The sequence below is a fragment of the Cnephaeus nilssonii genome, assembly GCF_951640355.1.
Source record: "Cnephaeus nilssonii genome assembly, chromosome: Y".
NCBI lineage: Eukaryota > Metazoa > Chordata > Mammalia > Chiroptera > Vespertilionidae > Cnephaeus > Cnephaeus nilssonii.
In genome coordinates, this window is record NC_137096.1 from 1,911,508 (window position 1) to 1,925,828 (window position 14,321).

Below are 14,321 nucleotides of genomic sequence, written 5' to 3' on the forward strand. Positions count from 1 at the left end.
CCGCCCGGCGGGGCTTGACGGGGGACCTGAGGCTGCGCCCCTCACCCAGAGGGGTGGGGCCGGCCGGTATGGGTCTCCTGCATTTTTGAAGCACATGGGGGTGGTGGGCGCACCCCAGACTCTGACAGGAGGAAGGTTTTCATATACATTTTAGTAATTTTCTTTCATCGCTGACACTTCTATTATAGAGAGAGGGCAAATAGCAATGTTAAAATATTTCCTCTAATTAATCCCCTTTTAATGTGCACGAATTTCGTACACCGGGCCACTAGTTGTTCTATAACAATGGCTTTGCTGTCCATGCATCGGAGTCACATTTTCGCCACGACGAAGCATCCCTGTTATTGTCTCTAAAAACATAAAAGCGACACAAGGAAAGTGTGATGCATGCACGCCTTGGGGAGGTGGGGGATAGTCCCGAGTGTCTGTGGTGACGTTTCCTCCCTTCCTCCTAGCGCTTCGTTCGACTCCACGGTCCGGCTGTGGGACGTGGAGCGCGGCGTGTGCATCCACACACTCACCAAACACCAGGAACCTGTCTACAGCGTCGCGTTCAGCCCCGACGGCAAGTACCTGGCCAGCGGCTCCTTCGACAAGTGCGTGCACATCTGGAACACTCAGGTAATCCGGGGACCTTTCTCAGCGGCCCACCCAAGGCCAAGGTTTGGTGACTCAGGCTCGAGGCAGCCGCTGGGGAGTTTGTGCTGGGGAGTGAGTCACCCGCCTCATCCTTTCATGGAAAACGGCGGGAAGACCGTAACCCAGACCTCTAGTCTCCAGAGATGCTGCTTCCGAGCTGCTAAGGTTGGGGCAACAGGTGTCATTACATTCGAGCTTTCCAGGGGGTCAGCCAAGGGGCGGGGCCAGCCCTGACATCGTGTAGCAAATCTTAGGGTGCGAAGGAATATCTGTTTGCTTTGTGGTGCCATTTTGAGTTCCTAATGAAAATAGGCTATGTTTCGGTAGGAAAGGCTATGGCATATTGGGTTGTGCTGTAGGCAGAACTCAAAGGAGACAGCATTTGAGTAAAGGGCGGCAGCGTGGGTATCCCTGGGTAAGAGGTTCTGAATATAGAGTGGAAGAGGGCGGCGCTCAGCGGACTGAAGGTTCTCAAGGGTCCTGGGTTCGATTCCGGTCAAGGGCACATGCCTGGGTTGTGGGCTGGATCCCCAGTAGGGGGCGTGCAGTAGGCAGCCCGTCCATGATTCTCTCTCATCATTGATGTTTCTATCTCTCCCTCTCCCTTCCTCTCCGAAATCAATAACAATAAATTTTTAAAAAGAGTGGTAGAGCAGGGACTGTTATGTTGCGCAGTCAGCCCTCGGTTCTCCTGCCGATGGAGGAGAAACGGTCCAAGCCGTTGCAAACAGCCAGCGATCCAGTTCGTGTGACCTCGGGGTGGATTGCATGGTCTCCCTTCGCCCGTTGTAATCCAGCCTGCCTTGGGGTTCCCTGTGGCTGGTTTGACATTGCGGTACATTTGCATTGAGCTCATGCCCCCTTGTGGCAAGGGATGGTAGTACATGAGGCAAACTGCCGTGGGCAGGGCGTCCACTGAGACCTCAAGCTTCCCAGTGTCTGCCTCACCCGAGCTCCATGCTCTCGGAGAGGGAGAGGGGAGGGGGGGACCCTCCGCGGAGCCAGCCCAGACAGGCCACGCAGAAAACACACGTTCCAGGAATACAGTGCCTCTTCACAGAAACAGTGATGGGTGGATTTGTACAGTGACAGCATAGAAAAGGGACATTAGGGCCTGGTCAGCATGGCTCAGTGGTTGGGTATCAACCTATGATCCAGGAGGTCACGGTTGGACCTGGGTTTCGGGCTTGATCCCCAGTAGGCGGCGTGCAGGAGGCAGCTGATCAATGATTCTCTCTCATCATGGATGTTTCTATCCCTCCTCCCTTCCTCTCTGAAATCAATGAAAGTATATTTTAACTCTTTGCACTCGCTTGCTTTTTTCTCTATTCCTTTATTCTAATGCTAACCATGTCGAGTCACACTCGACATCTGAGTGCAAAAAGTTAAAAAGAAAAAGGACATTAGGGACCGCCCAAGGTTGAAACCTCATCACATTGTCACTCCTTTTGTCTAGATCTCAAACCTCTGGGATCCTCGGTGAGAGGTTGCCCTCTAGATACAACCACGGGGATGCGCGGGGGGCCTTGCTCCCTCCCAGCCCCGCCCCCCGAGCGCCTGACGGCTGCTTTGCTTTGCAGAGTGGGAGCCTGGTCCACAGCTACCGAGGCACTGGCGGCATCTTCGAGGTCTGCTGGAACGCCCGCGGGGACAAAGTGGGCGCCAGTGCGTCCGACGGCTCCGTAAGCAGCACCCCCGGTGTGCTGGGGGTGGGGGTGGGGGTGCGGGGCGGAAAGGGGAAACGCCCGGCAGCCGATACCCAGGGCCCTGCATGGTGCCCCAGCCTGGACCCTCTGCTGACAAAAGCACGGCCTGCGTTCCACGGATCTCCCGGGTCCTGGGCCCCATGGTGATCCCCGGAGCCAGGGGCGGCGGGAGGGCTGCGGAGGGCCGGGGTACCACGCTCGTGTTCCCCAAGGCCAAGAGCTCAGGCTTGGCTGGTCATCGGCCCTGCCCCTCAGTGTCTGGGCCGTAGCCCTGCCCATGGCCACCGCCTCTGTGTTAGTTCCCAGGATGGTCAGAGGCTCAGTCACTAGCCTGTTGGTTACAGTTTCTCTGAATGTTCAGAACTGTGTGCCAATAAAACTTTATTTATAAAACAGTTGGGCGGGCCTGATTTGATCCGTGGGCTCTACCGTATAATGTGCCCACCCGGCTCTGCTCCCTTCCATACAAGTAACATTGCCTGGCCATGCCACTTGCCGGAACTTTTCACAGTCGCTTTTGTGTTCCCTTTGATACCATAACGGTTCCAGCCACGGTCACGGGCCCTCTGTTTCCCCACAGGTGTGTGTGTTAGATCTGCGGAAGTGACCGCGGTGTCCGGGAAAGAGAAGAGACGTCATGGACCAGCGGTGGGCACGGGGCCTTGGCACCCCTGAGACTGGATCCTGCAGCTGCGAGACTGCGCGGGCGTGGCACGTGGGCATGACTTCGGAGCCAGCCCCTCCCCGGCCGCGCCCCGGAGCCTGTATTCCGTAGTCCTCACCGAGCGTGTCACACACACACACACACAGTTGTATCCGAGGGGGGCAGCCTGATGCCACCAGCCGGGGGGGTGCGGGCAGACGGCTCCGATGGCTGCCATGGTGGGGGGAAAGCTGTGCCAAAAAAGGGGAGAAAGAAAACTGCTGTGATCACCCGAAAGGGGGTAGGAAACTCCCCCCCCCCCCCCCCCCCCCCGCTCAACCCCCCTCCCCCCGCGGTCCGCGTGGTTCCCTAAGATTGGGACGCCGCGATGGGCTTGCAGGGCGATTCCAGGGCCAGCCTGTGCGGCGGGAATGCGCGCCTTGGGGACCCTGACTCGTCCGTGTCCCACAACCTTCGCTGTCCGGCGGCGTGGCGGGGCCTTCTTCCCTTCCCTGTCCTTGCCCGACCCCCCACCTTTGTCCTCCCTTCCGTGTCTGGGTTTGCTGTAGATGCGGCCTTGGGGACACTTGTCTTTGCTGACAGCTTTCTCGCTCCTCCCCCGCCCCCTCCCTCCCCCTCCCCTCCCCGCCGTCCCCTTGTCAGAGCGGTTTCCTATGCATCCCAGGTCCCAGGGCACTTTCCCCGCAAAATAAGTGCTTTATGTAGGAAGGCAGGGCAGGGGGCTTTTTACAGGAGAGAAAAAAAGACTTATAAGAGAGAGAGCCCGGAGTATTTTTGGAAAAAAAAGAAAATATTTTTATGTTAAAACGATTTTAAAATCCTACAATGGCCATCAGACAGAGAGCTTTGTGCGGTTTCCTATTTTAAACTGTTCCGGGGAGCGGATCCGTGGCCTCGGGCCGCGTGGCGGGTGGGAGGGCACGAGTGGGGGCCAGAGCCGAGGGCGCTGCCCGGGACCCCCGGCGTCTGGGGTGTGGCCGCCGGAGGGGAATGAAGGCGGGTGCGCGGCGACCTCAGGAGCGAGTCCCCAGCCAAAGGGCACGGAAGCCACGGGCGCACAGGGCTCTGCCCCGAGTCGCCTGCAGGTGGCGCCTGGCTCCCGGGACGGCCATTGGGCCGGGGGCGCAGGGAGGGGGGGCTGGCACGGCTGACCCCAGGGCGCTGGGTCTGCGCTGGTCAGAGGGGACCGGTGACCGGGAGGGACCCCGAAGGTGAAGCGCAGGCGGAACGTCCCCGTCGCCTCCCCGTCTCCATCCCGTCTGTCTCCGCCAGATGAGCAGCGTGTCTTTCCCTCATCAGGAGTCATTTTACCGATTTTCCAAATTGAAGCTGGCTTTGTGCCCCCCGGAGGTGGCTGTCCTGGCTGCGGGAGCCTCGGCCCTGGGCCCGCTGGTTGGCGGGGAGCAGTGGGCGGGCCATCACGTGGATGAGGGCCCAGCGGGGACGGGGCGCCTCCCGGGGTCCACCCCGGAGACACGACGCCGGTGGGGCGGTGGGTGCGAGTCCCAGAGACCTGGCCGGCCGGGCCCGCGGGACCTCCTCGTGCCGTCATCACGGGGCTCCCCGGGGATCCCCGAGGCCCTCCAGTCCCGGCCGCAGAAGGCCCCAGAGTGCTGGTTCCGAGTTGGGTGCTTTATTTGGGCCGCGGCCTGGCACTCGGCGAAGCCCGGGGTCTGGCCTCACCGCTCTGGTCTCTGCAGGCAGCCGACAGCCCAGCCCCGGGCGTCATTTCTGCCCGGAGAAGGGAGGACGTTTGGGGCGCAGTGTGTGGAGGTGCAGACGAGCGCCATCTGACCCCCCACGCCCACCCCCAGGAACGGGCGCGTCTCTGCAGCAGGGCATCGCGCCCCACGGGGGGCCGGGGGCCAGGACACTTGGGGGCGCGGGCTCGGAGCTTCCGCACGCAGTCCTCACACGAGGCCGGTGCCGGGTGTCGCCGGGCATGGTCCCGGGAAAAGGCGACCCGCTGGGCGCAGTGAGGTGGGAGCCGAGGGCTGGGGGACCCTGGGCCCGCGGCTCCGTCCCATGGGGATGCAGGCCGACTCCGCGCCCTGGCTTCCTGGCCCTGACCTTGGGGGAAGAGCTGCCGCAGCCACAGGGAGGGGCCCCGTGTGCGCACCCGCCTGCCCACACCCGCGCGTGTCCGGGCGCCGTGACAGCGGGGCGCTGAGCCCCAGGAAGTCGGGCCGGCGTCCTGCGCCCGTTCGCCCGCATTGACAGCTTACACCCCAAGGCTGACAGTCAGCGAGCAAACGTGACCTTGATTCTGAGCGGACCTCCCACGCCCGGCCTCCGGAGTCTCCGCGGGGTTTGCAGGGACCGGGGCTGGCGGGAACCGGCAGGGACCGGCATCACCCCGGGGACTGGAGTTTTCTTTTTTAAATATGTTTTTGTTTTTAGTGATTTCAGAGAGGAAGGAAGGAGGAGGGAGAGAGGGAGAGAGCCTTGATGAGAGAGACTCACTGATGGGCCGCCCCCTGCACGCCCCCTAGTGGAGACCGAGCGAGCCCGCAGCCGGGCCTGCGCCCCGACCAGGAAATGAGCCCAGGCCTCCTGGGTCAGAGGTCGCTGCTGGACCACTGAGCCACACCAGCCCGGCGGGGACGGGAGTTTTCCTTCTGTCCCACGTCAGGTCTGCTTCCTTCCGCTTCCTTCCGTCCGTTTACACCCGGTCCACCTGTTCTCCTTCACAAACCGTGTTCGGGTCAAATGCACAAACGTCCCCTCGCTCCTCCTCGGGGCTGTGAACTCTGGCCCCTGCGGGGTTTGTCGTCTGTGTCAGACGTGCCAGCGCCCCGCCCGCCCCGTCCGCGTCCGCGTCCGCCCCCCACTCCGCGCTCCGACAACAGCGATCCCCCTGCGCGCGGTAGCCCGTCTGTTCCGAGAGGATCAGCAGGCCCTGTTCAGCGTCTGGAATAAATCGCTCTATTTTGATACGAGAGACCGTGGTAGGTGCGCTTCCTTCGTCCCGCTCGGCCCCTGGGGCCCACGACTCCCCGATGAGCAGACACAGACCTCTTCCCCCACACACACAGGCCTCCCCCCCCCCCCCCCCATTGTCCGTGTCCCTGGGTGAGGCACGTGCGCCTACAAGTTCGTGGCTGGTCTCTTCCCACCCACCACGCTGCCTTCCCTCTGAGGTTTCACCGTCTGTTCTTCTATGTCTCTGGGTCCATTTGGGTTCCTCCGTTTGTGGTGGTCACTGGCTTGCACACAGGGGGAGTGGGGGGTGGGGTTAGGGTGATTTCCGGCCGGCCATTTGGGAGAGTCCAAGTCGGCGACTTTCCTCCTGTCCCTGGCTGTTGGCTGGGAACTCCGGTCCGCGATGAACTCGGAGGACTTTGCAGAATGGGAGTCCCAGGGCCACGCCCACCCCTAGTGCACGTGGCTTCCTTTCCTTCCTTCGGGGGTGTCCCGCCCTGGGCCGAGGAGGCAGTTGCCTGGGGACACAGGCTGCATTTTGCTCTGAGTCTCAAAGCGGGTCACGGTGTCATGTTCCTGCACCTGCAGCTCCATCCTGCGCGGGGGCCTCAGGCGCTGGGCCCTGGCTGCCTTTCTTTTTAATCCTCCCAGAGAGTATTTTCTTCATTGATCTTTTGAGAGAGAGAGAGAGAGAGAGAGAGAGAGAGAGAGAGAGAGAGATTAATGTGAGAGGCATCTACCTACCTGCTTCCTCCCCCGGGCCTGGGGATCAAACGTGCAATCGAGGTTTGTGCCCTTGACAGGGAATCGAACCCATGACCCTTCAGTCCACAGGCTGACTCTAACCACTGAGCCAAACCAGTCAGGGCCCGGTCCTGCTCTTTATGCTTCCGGGGTTGTCGGGGGTACTTTCTTTTTGTCTTTAGCCCCACCCCCACCCCACCCCCCCACTGACCAAGCCTCTCCCCTGGGTGGTGTGGGCAGCGGTTCCTGGGCGCCTCCGCCCTGCGCAAATGCCAGCAGGTCCTGGGAGCGAAAGGCAGTGAGCCCAGCAGGGGAGGTGCCCGGGGAGGAGGCGAGCAGCAGGGCTTCCGGCCTCAGCGATGACCCTGGATCAGGGACGGCTTCCTGGGGACCTGGACCATGCAGGGAGGGGGAGGGGACCCAGTGTCCTCGGGCAAGGGGACCCTTCTCCGCCGTGACTGCAACATGCACCCCTTTGCCCATGAGCTCGGCTGCAGTGGCCGTGTGGGCAGGAGGAGCGCTCCCTGGACAGAAGGGTTTTGTCCTGGCCCACGTACTGGTGCGCCCCCTGCAGGGGATCTGGGACCGCCTTCCTGCTCAGGGCACGGTTACACCTTTGGGGCTGCCTGTCGGTTACTGTGTGCGGGAGCCTGGGCATCACTTTGTGGGCTGCGTGAGGGGCAGGAGGGGGAGCGGGGGTGTGCCTCTCCCGAAGGCTCAGAATGTGGCCAAATGGTCACCTCATTCCCCCCCACACACACCTTCTGGCTCCTTTTTATCTGAAGCACCGCCTTCACTTGCCAGCGGGAGGGGGGCAGGAGGGGGTTCTTCACAGAACTGCATGCATGGAAACATGCTCTGGAAAAGGGGGCACTGAGTAGCAATCATTGTTCTCACCAAAGAGCCACTGACAGCCAAAACCGGTGTGGCTCAGTGGATAGAGCATCGGCCTGCTGACTGAAGGGTCCCAGGTTCGATTCCGGTCAAGGGCACGTACCTTGGTTGCGGGCACATCCCCAGTGGGATGTGCAGGAGGCAGCTGATCCATGTTTCTCTCTCATCGATTTTGTTAACTCTCTATTCCTCCCCTTCCTCTCTGTAAAAAATCAATCAAATATATTTTAAAAAATAAAGTAAAAACAGGAGGACAAATTCAGGAAGCTGTGGACAGGTTTTATTTTCAGACTCCCAGAATTCCTTAGTAATCTGCTGTTCTCAGAATGCCCACAAGAGGGCATCATGTGAGCAGATGTCACCACAGTAAGCCCCAAACTGCTTGCAAAAGGATGCACCTAAATCCTTGCTAGGGTGCTGTTCTCAGACTGCCCACAAGAGGGCATTTACCTGGGTTGCCGCTTCATTGGGCACCGCAGGAGGCAATCAATCAAGGCACATCTTTTGCATTGATGTTGCTCTCTCCCCTTCCCTTCCCTCCCCTGCACTCTCTCTAAGTCAATGTAAAAATGCCCTCAGGTGAAGATTAACAAACAAAAGAATACATTGCATTTGCATTTCACACAAATACTTTGCAGCACAGAAACTTTTGGCCAGTGCTGTTTATTTGAGAGTACTAATAACGGGAAAGTCAGTAATGACTAATTGGAAGGTCAGACTTGTCATTTTAACTTATTGTTTCTAGCCATACACTAATTACTTTTCACATGTTGCATGACCAGAAGCACGTTATTACCCAAGTCCCATTTTCCACAGGGTTTTTGTTGTTGTTTCTTTTTTTAATATGTTTTATTGATTTTTTACAGAGAGGAAGGGAGAGGGATAGAGAGTTAGAAACATCGATGAGAGAGAAACATCGATCAGCTGCCTCCTGCACACCCCCTACTGGGGATGTGCCCGCAACCGAGGTACATGCCCTTGACCGGAATCGAACCTGGGACCCTTTAGTCTGCAGGCCGCCGCTCTGTCCACTGAGCCAAACCAGTCAGGGCTGTTGTTGTTGTTTTCTTGGTGTTTATATAACACATAGATTATGTTAACTGCACTTAATGAGTTGAACAACATATGTGAAAGATAATCTTCAATTCTGAGACTGTAATTTGTGAGTTGCCATCTGTTTTTGGACCAAAGAATAATTTGATTCTAAAGTGTTTTTCTTTTTCAGAACAGCTTGGAATAAGAACTGTTTATATATTCATCACTTATTGAATTATTATGGATTCCAAAGGTTTCTTTTTCAAGCAGTTTGGGGCTTCCTGTGGTGACATCTGCTCACATGTGGACACTTGAGGGTATTTAGCAATGGCGTCATAAGGGGATTTTTCTCCCGGGTAATCTACAACCCAGTCAACGCTCAACCACTGAGCCACGCCAGCCGGGCCATAGTTATTCTCTATGGAAGACTAATGAGAAATCAATGTAGAAAAATTATCATTTGCAACAGCAAACGAATTCCTGAATCTGGCAGCAACCCTGGCTGGCTGCTCAATCCATTGGTGGAGGCTGCTGTGGCCGGAGCACGCACACCGTGCTTTTCCTGGGACAAGGCCTGGTTTACAGTGGCTGCGTGGTCAGCGCGACCAACACGGCACCTTCTTGCAGCCCCTGCTCAGAACCGCCTTCGTGTGAATGATACATGATCAGCCTCGTGAGAGGAAACCTTGTAATGAGCGTGGGGGCCATGAGCACCTGAAACAACGGGCTCCACCTGAACAGCACAATGAAGAACGACACGGACACGAAGGATCTCCTGACGGACTGCGGACGCGAGGGGAAGCACAAAGCACCGTCTAGGCCACGTTATTGCCAGAGTCAATGCTGAATTGATGAAGCCTCCAGCTCCACCGGGTCAGTGAGCATCAGCGAGAAGAATGCGCAAAGAAACAGCAGGGGTGCGATCTGCCAGACCCGGGATTTCTGAAACTCCGCGACACAATGAACCTGGTCTCTGCCACAAGTGAGAGGAACAGGGGAAGGGAGAACCGATACAGATTTCTTCAAAGATGGAAAACGTACCGAAGGAACTCAGCCTGGACGTCTTTCTTGAATTCCGATGTGAATAAAGCTGATAGTGAAAGGACATTTAAAAATACAGGACGTAAATACATTGTAAAAAGGACTGACTTCCATGTCTCTAATATATGGGAGGCTGAAATGCGCGCTCTCTCTTCAGTTGTAAAAGTAACTTTTCTCCACTAAATGGGTTTCACCTGACTTTCCACTTTTACTCTTGTCTTTAGTCCTCAGTCCTGGCACCATCCTTCTCCCTGATGTTGGGCTAACGGTGCACCTACTGGTCTGAACCCCAATCTTACAGGACCCTCTACCTCCATCCATGCTCACACATCTGCTTCTTCCAATTTCTCCCTCTTCGCATCCCGTGTTAAAAAACCACACACACACACACACACACACACACACACACACACTTTTTCAAACATGGTGATTTTATTTTAATCATCACTAGGCATATACAATGCTGGTGCATGGCTTGGTCTCTAGTTAAAATAAAACATTGAAATTTGGCAACAGAATGAGAATAAAGTTCACTAAGTTATTCCAACTATATTCTCAGACAATTTCATATTCATTACCTCACGTTTCCAAGTGATTTTGAATGTTGCCTTACATAAAGTGCCCACTACACAAAAGTATAAGATTAATTAAGCCTTTAGATGCGTGGACAATGAAATGGCCACATGCCCACTGAAAATCAAACTTAAAAACCAAAATTTTCCAGTTAATTTACCTCTAAAGATAGGTGTGAAATATCTGAACGAAAATGAAGTAAATGTGCCAAACCGATTTGGCTCAGTGGATAGAGCGTCAGTCTACGGACTCAGGGGTCCCAGGTTCGATTCCGGTCAAGGGCATGTACCTTGGTTGCGGGCACATCCCTGGTAGGGGGTGTGCAGGAGGCAGCTGGTCGATGTTTCTAACTCTCTATCCTTCTCCCTTCCTCTCTGTTAGAAATCAATAAAGTATATTTTTAAAAAAGAAAGTAAATGTATGTACATGGTAATGAAACATTTTTAATACATGCTAAGGAGAGGTGTCGGAGAAACCAAGATGGCGGCATAGGCAAACACCTATACTGCTGCCTTGCACAACCATTTTAAAACTGCCACCGAAAGACAGAGCGGACATCGTCCGGAACCACCGGAAAGCTGGCTGAGTGGAAATTCTACAGCTAGAAGGAAAGAGGAAAGGACTCTGGGACTCAGGAGCTGTGGGGGTGCGGAGACCCGCATGTGCGGAAAGGGCGGGCGGCTGAACACGCGGCTGGCCTACTCGCGGCACTCGGAGAGGGCGGGCAGCAAGCGCGCGGCTGGCTTTCTCCTTCCGGAGGAAAACAAAAGCTCCCGCCTGCACTGAACTCCAGTTCCGGGTGAGACTGTGAGTACCAGACTCATTCGGGGAGAAAGTGGACTGTGGCAGCGGGCGAAACTCGAGAGAAGCCTTTTCTCAGAGGTTTGCGCAGCCATTGCCAAGGGACACTGAGAACAGGGCCCTCGTGGGGGGGGGGGGGGGCTGACGGGAAACCAAGGCTGTCTGCTCCACCCTGAGCCTCCGCCCCATCCACGCTGAGCACAGAAGCCCTCCCAGCAGAGACACTGCTGATCCTCACAGCCAACTGGCCTGGAGGTCAACTCCCCCCAGTGATACCAACAACAATCAAGGCTTAACTACAACAAGACTGCACACACAGCCCACAAAGGGGCACACCAAGAGTGTCCACCTCAGGTAACTGGGGAGGCTGAGCCACTGGGCCCTGCTAGGTCACCTAGCACACAAAGCCACTCCATCAACTCAGGGAAGGAGCTACAATGGGGAGACAAAGAGGCAGGCCACAAATGAAGGAAATGGAGGAAAGCAAAAGACTGGATATCGAGTTCAAAACCACGGTTATAAGGTTTTTCAAGAATTTCCTAGAAAAGGCCGATAAATTTAACGAGACCCTAGGAATATGTGTATAAAACAGAATAAAAGTTCCAAAGTCTGTGCAGTATATTTTTGCATTAAGCATTCCTAGGTATTTGGTTACTGATACTTAGTATTTTTCTTCTTTTTTAAAATTTCTTTATTGATTAAGGTATCACATATTTGTCCTCATCCCCCCCATTCCCATCCCAAACCCCTCCCCACGCATGCCCCCACCCCCCTGTTGTCCTTAACCACTGGTTAGGCTCATATGCATACACACAAGTCCTTTGGTTGATCTCTCCCCTATATCCCCAGATACTTAGTATTTTTCATGGGGGGAATCTATAACAGTGTCAACAATGAAAAATGAACATTTTAGAATTTCCACGTGTGTTTTTAAAATAAGGAACTAAAGCCCTAACTGGTTTGGCTCAGTGGATAGAGTGTCGGCCTGCGGACTGAAGGGTCCCAGGTTCAATCCCGGTCAAGGGCATGTACCTTGGTTGCGGGCACATCCCCGGTGAGGGGTGTGCAGGGGGCAGCTGATCGATGTTTCTAACTCTCTATCCCTCTCCCTTCCTCTCTGTAAAAAATCAATAAAAATATATTTTAAAAAATAAAATAAGGAACTAAAAAGGAGCTGAAAACAGCATCCAGAACTACAAGCAGAACCATTTGCATATGCATGTGTGGAGGCAAAGAGCATGGATTACATGCATCAATATCAGGCATCTGTGTCTCTGTCGCCCCAACAGTGCGCAGGCATGTGCACGCAAGTGTGCGTGCGTGTGTACATGCGTTTTGGGATGTTGGTTGCTCTGTGGTGGGGGCTGAGGTGACGCAGGCACTCCTGTGTTGTGCGATGGGCTGACAGGTCTTGTTGCAGGGACACTGCAGTGAGTGAGACTGAGGGGGGTTGCCAGTGAGAACTCTGGGTTCTAATCCCGAAGGTAGGCTCCCAGTGTTATACTGTAAAGCAGAAGACGCCTTAATCAATAAGCCAAATTAATTTGGAGTCTTTTATTATTATGCTAGCACTAGTGGGCTCAGAGTAGAATGTCTCTGTCAAATTCTGGGCCCCAACATGGTGGAAGTCTTCCCTATTTATACTTTTTCAGCTCTGTCTTCCAAATTTGGAAGGAGACTTCCAGACCTTCTGAGAAAGAAGTCCTGTGTGCTGGGACAGGGCCTTGAGACTGTATCAAGGCCTGGCCTGGTGCCAGCACCGACAACTCTGCCTGGGGCATAGTTTATGGCCACTCTGGAATGGGAGTCGTCTTATTTTTCCTTATTTAAGCAAGCAAGGTTTACAGAAGCCAGAGTAGCAGGGCTACGATTTGAAGCAGCAGTTTTTTACAGAAGATGGAGGTTACTGTGCTTCACCAGCAGAGAGCACCAGAACTGAGAAAGGTCCCCGGATAACATCTGGCTGTGAAAGGCAGCAGGGTTGCTGTATGCCAGGGGAGACGGCTGGAGATGCAGACACCCTCTTAAAGGGCCAATGCACACACCTTTGTGTGCAGCCACTCACCCTGTGCTCTGGCAGAGGGAGGGCAAAGTGGACTGGAGCTGTGTGAGCAGAAGCCAGAGTTGGGGGCTCTGGGGTTAGAGCTCAGAAGGCAGACACCCTGGTTTCCTGTGCTGAGTCCCTCCCTCTTGCTGGGAGGTCATGTCATCTTTCTCAGGCAGACCTTTGCTCTCCAGGCCAGTTTTGCCTGGGGTGAAGAGTTGACCCACCCTATTGGAAAATACCTTGCCCCTGGGGTGGCGTTTCTGAGGCCCAGTAACAGACCGACAAGAACAATTAGCCTCCAGGCAGAAGCAATTGCCCCGCCCTGTTGGAAAACCTCTGGGCCACACCTGTGGACGATTGCATGAGGCAGTGGTTCTCAACCTTCCTAATGCCCCGACCCTCTAATACAGCTCCTCATGTTGTGGTGACCCCCAACCATAACATTATTTTCGTTGCTACTTCATAACTGTCATTTTGCTACTGTTATGAATCGTCATGTAAATATCTGACATGCAGGATGTCTTATGTGACCCCTGTGAAAGGGTCGTTCCACCCCCAAAGGGGTCGCGACCCACAGGCTGAGAACCGCTGGCCTACCTAAGGGCTATTCAAGACCAAATGCGACCCGTCTGCAAGCAGAGGCGGTCTCTGGAGACTTTGCATCTTTTCCTGATCTAATTAGAAGCAGAGTTTGACACTGTCCTGCACTAGAGAGTCTCATGCATAGTCAGAAATGCAAACAGGCAGCCAAAACGGGAAGACAATTCAACCCCCAATGAAAGAACAAGAGAATTCTCCCGAAGAGAGAAGTGAAATGGAGATAAGACATTTATCTGACCCTGGCCGGTTTGGCTCAGTGGATAGAGCATCGGCCTGCCGACCGGAGGGTCCCAGGTTCAATTCCGGTCCAGGGCATGTACCTCGGTTGTGGCCACATACCCAGTAGGAGGTGTGCAGGAGGCAGCTGATCCATGTTTCTCTCTCATCGATGTTTCTAACTATCCCTTTCCTTTCCTCTCTGTAAAAAATCAATAAATTATATTTTTAAAAAAGAAATTTATCTGATATAGAGTTCAGAATAATAATGGGAAAGGACTTCAACAGCAGGAACCAAACACTGGATTCCTGATCAAACCTGCCTCTTCTGAGCTCTCTTGTAATGCACAGAGAACATGCAGCCCAACACCGGGACCGAAGGCTGAATTCCTGAGAGGAGCCGTCTCTTTGGCACCCTCCTGTGGTGAACGAAGGACAT

General features: G+C 54.9%; 1 protein-coding gene across 2 annotated transcripts in view; it reads left to right on the forward strand.

The window, feature by feature from the left end:
* TBL1X (transducin beta like 1 X-linked) overlaps positions 1 to 12,078 on the forward strand; it is a 118,697-nt gene extending 106,619 nt beyond the window's left edge. For both annotated transcript variants that reach the window (XM_079766084.1, XM_079766085.1), the window contains exons 15-17: positions 456 to 621; positions 2,220 to 2,321; positions 2,926 to 12,078. In XM_079766084.1, coding sequence (XP_079622210.1) covers positions 456 to 621; positions 2,220 to 2,321; positions 2,926 to 2,952 — 295 coding nt within the window. In that variant the 3' untranslated portion in view covers positions 2,953 to 12,078. The remainder of the gene's footprint in view (positions 1 to 455; positions 622 to 2,219; positions 2,322 to 2,925) is intronic.
* Positions 12,079 to 14,321: the final 2,243 nt, after the last annotated feature.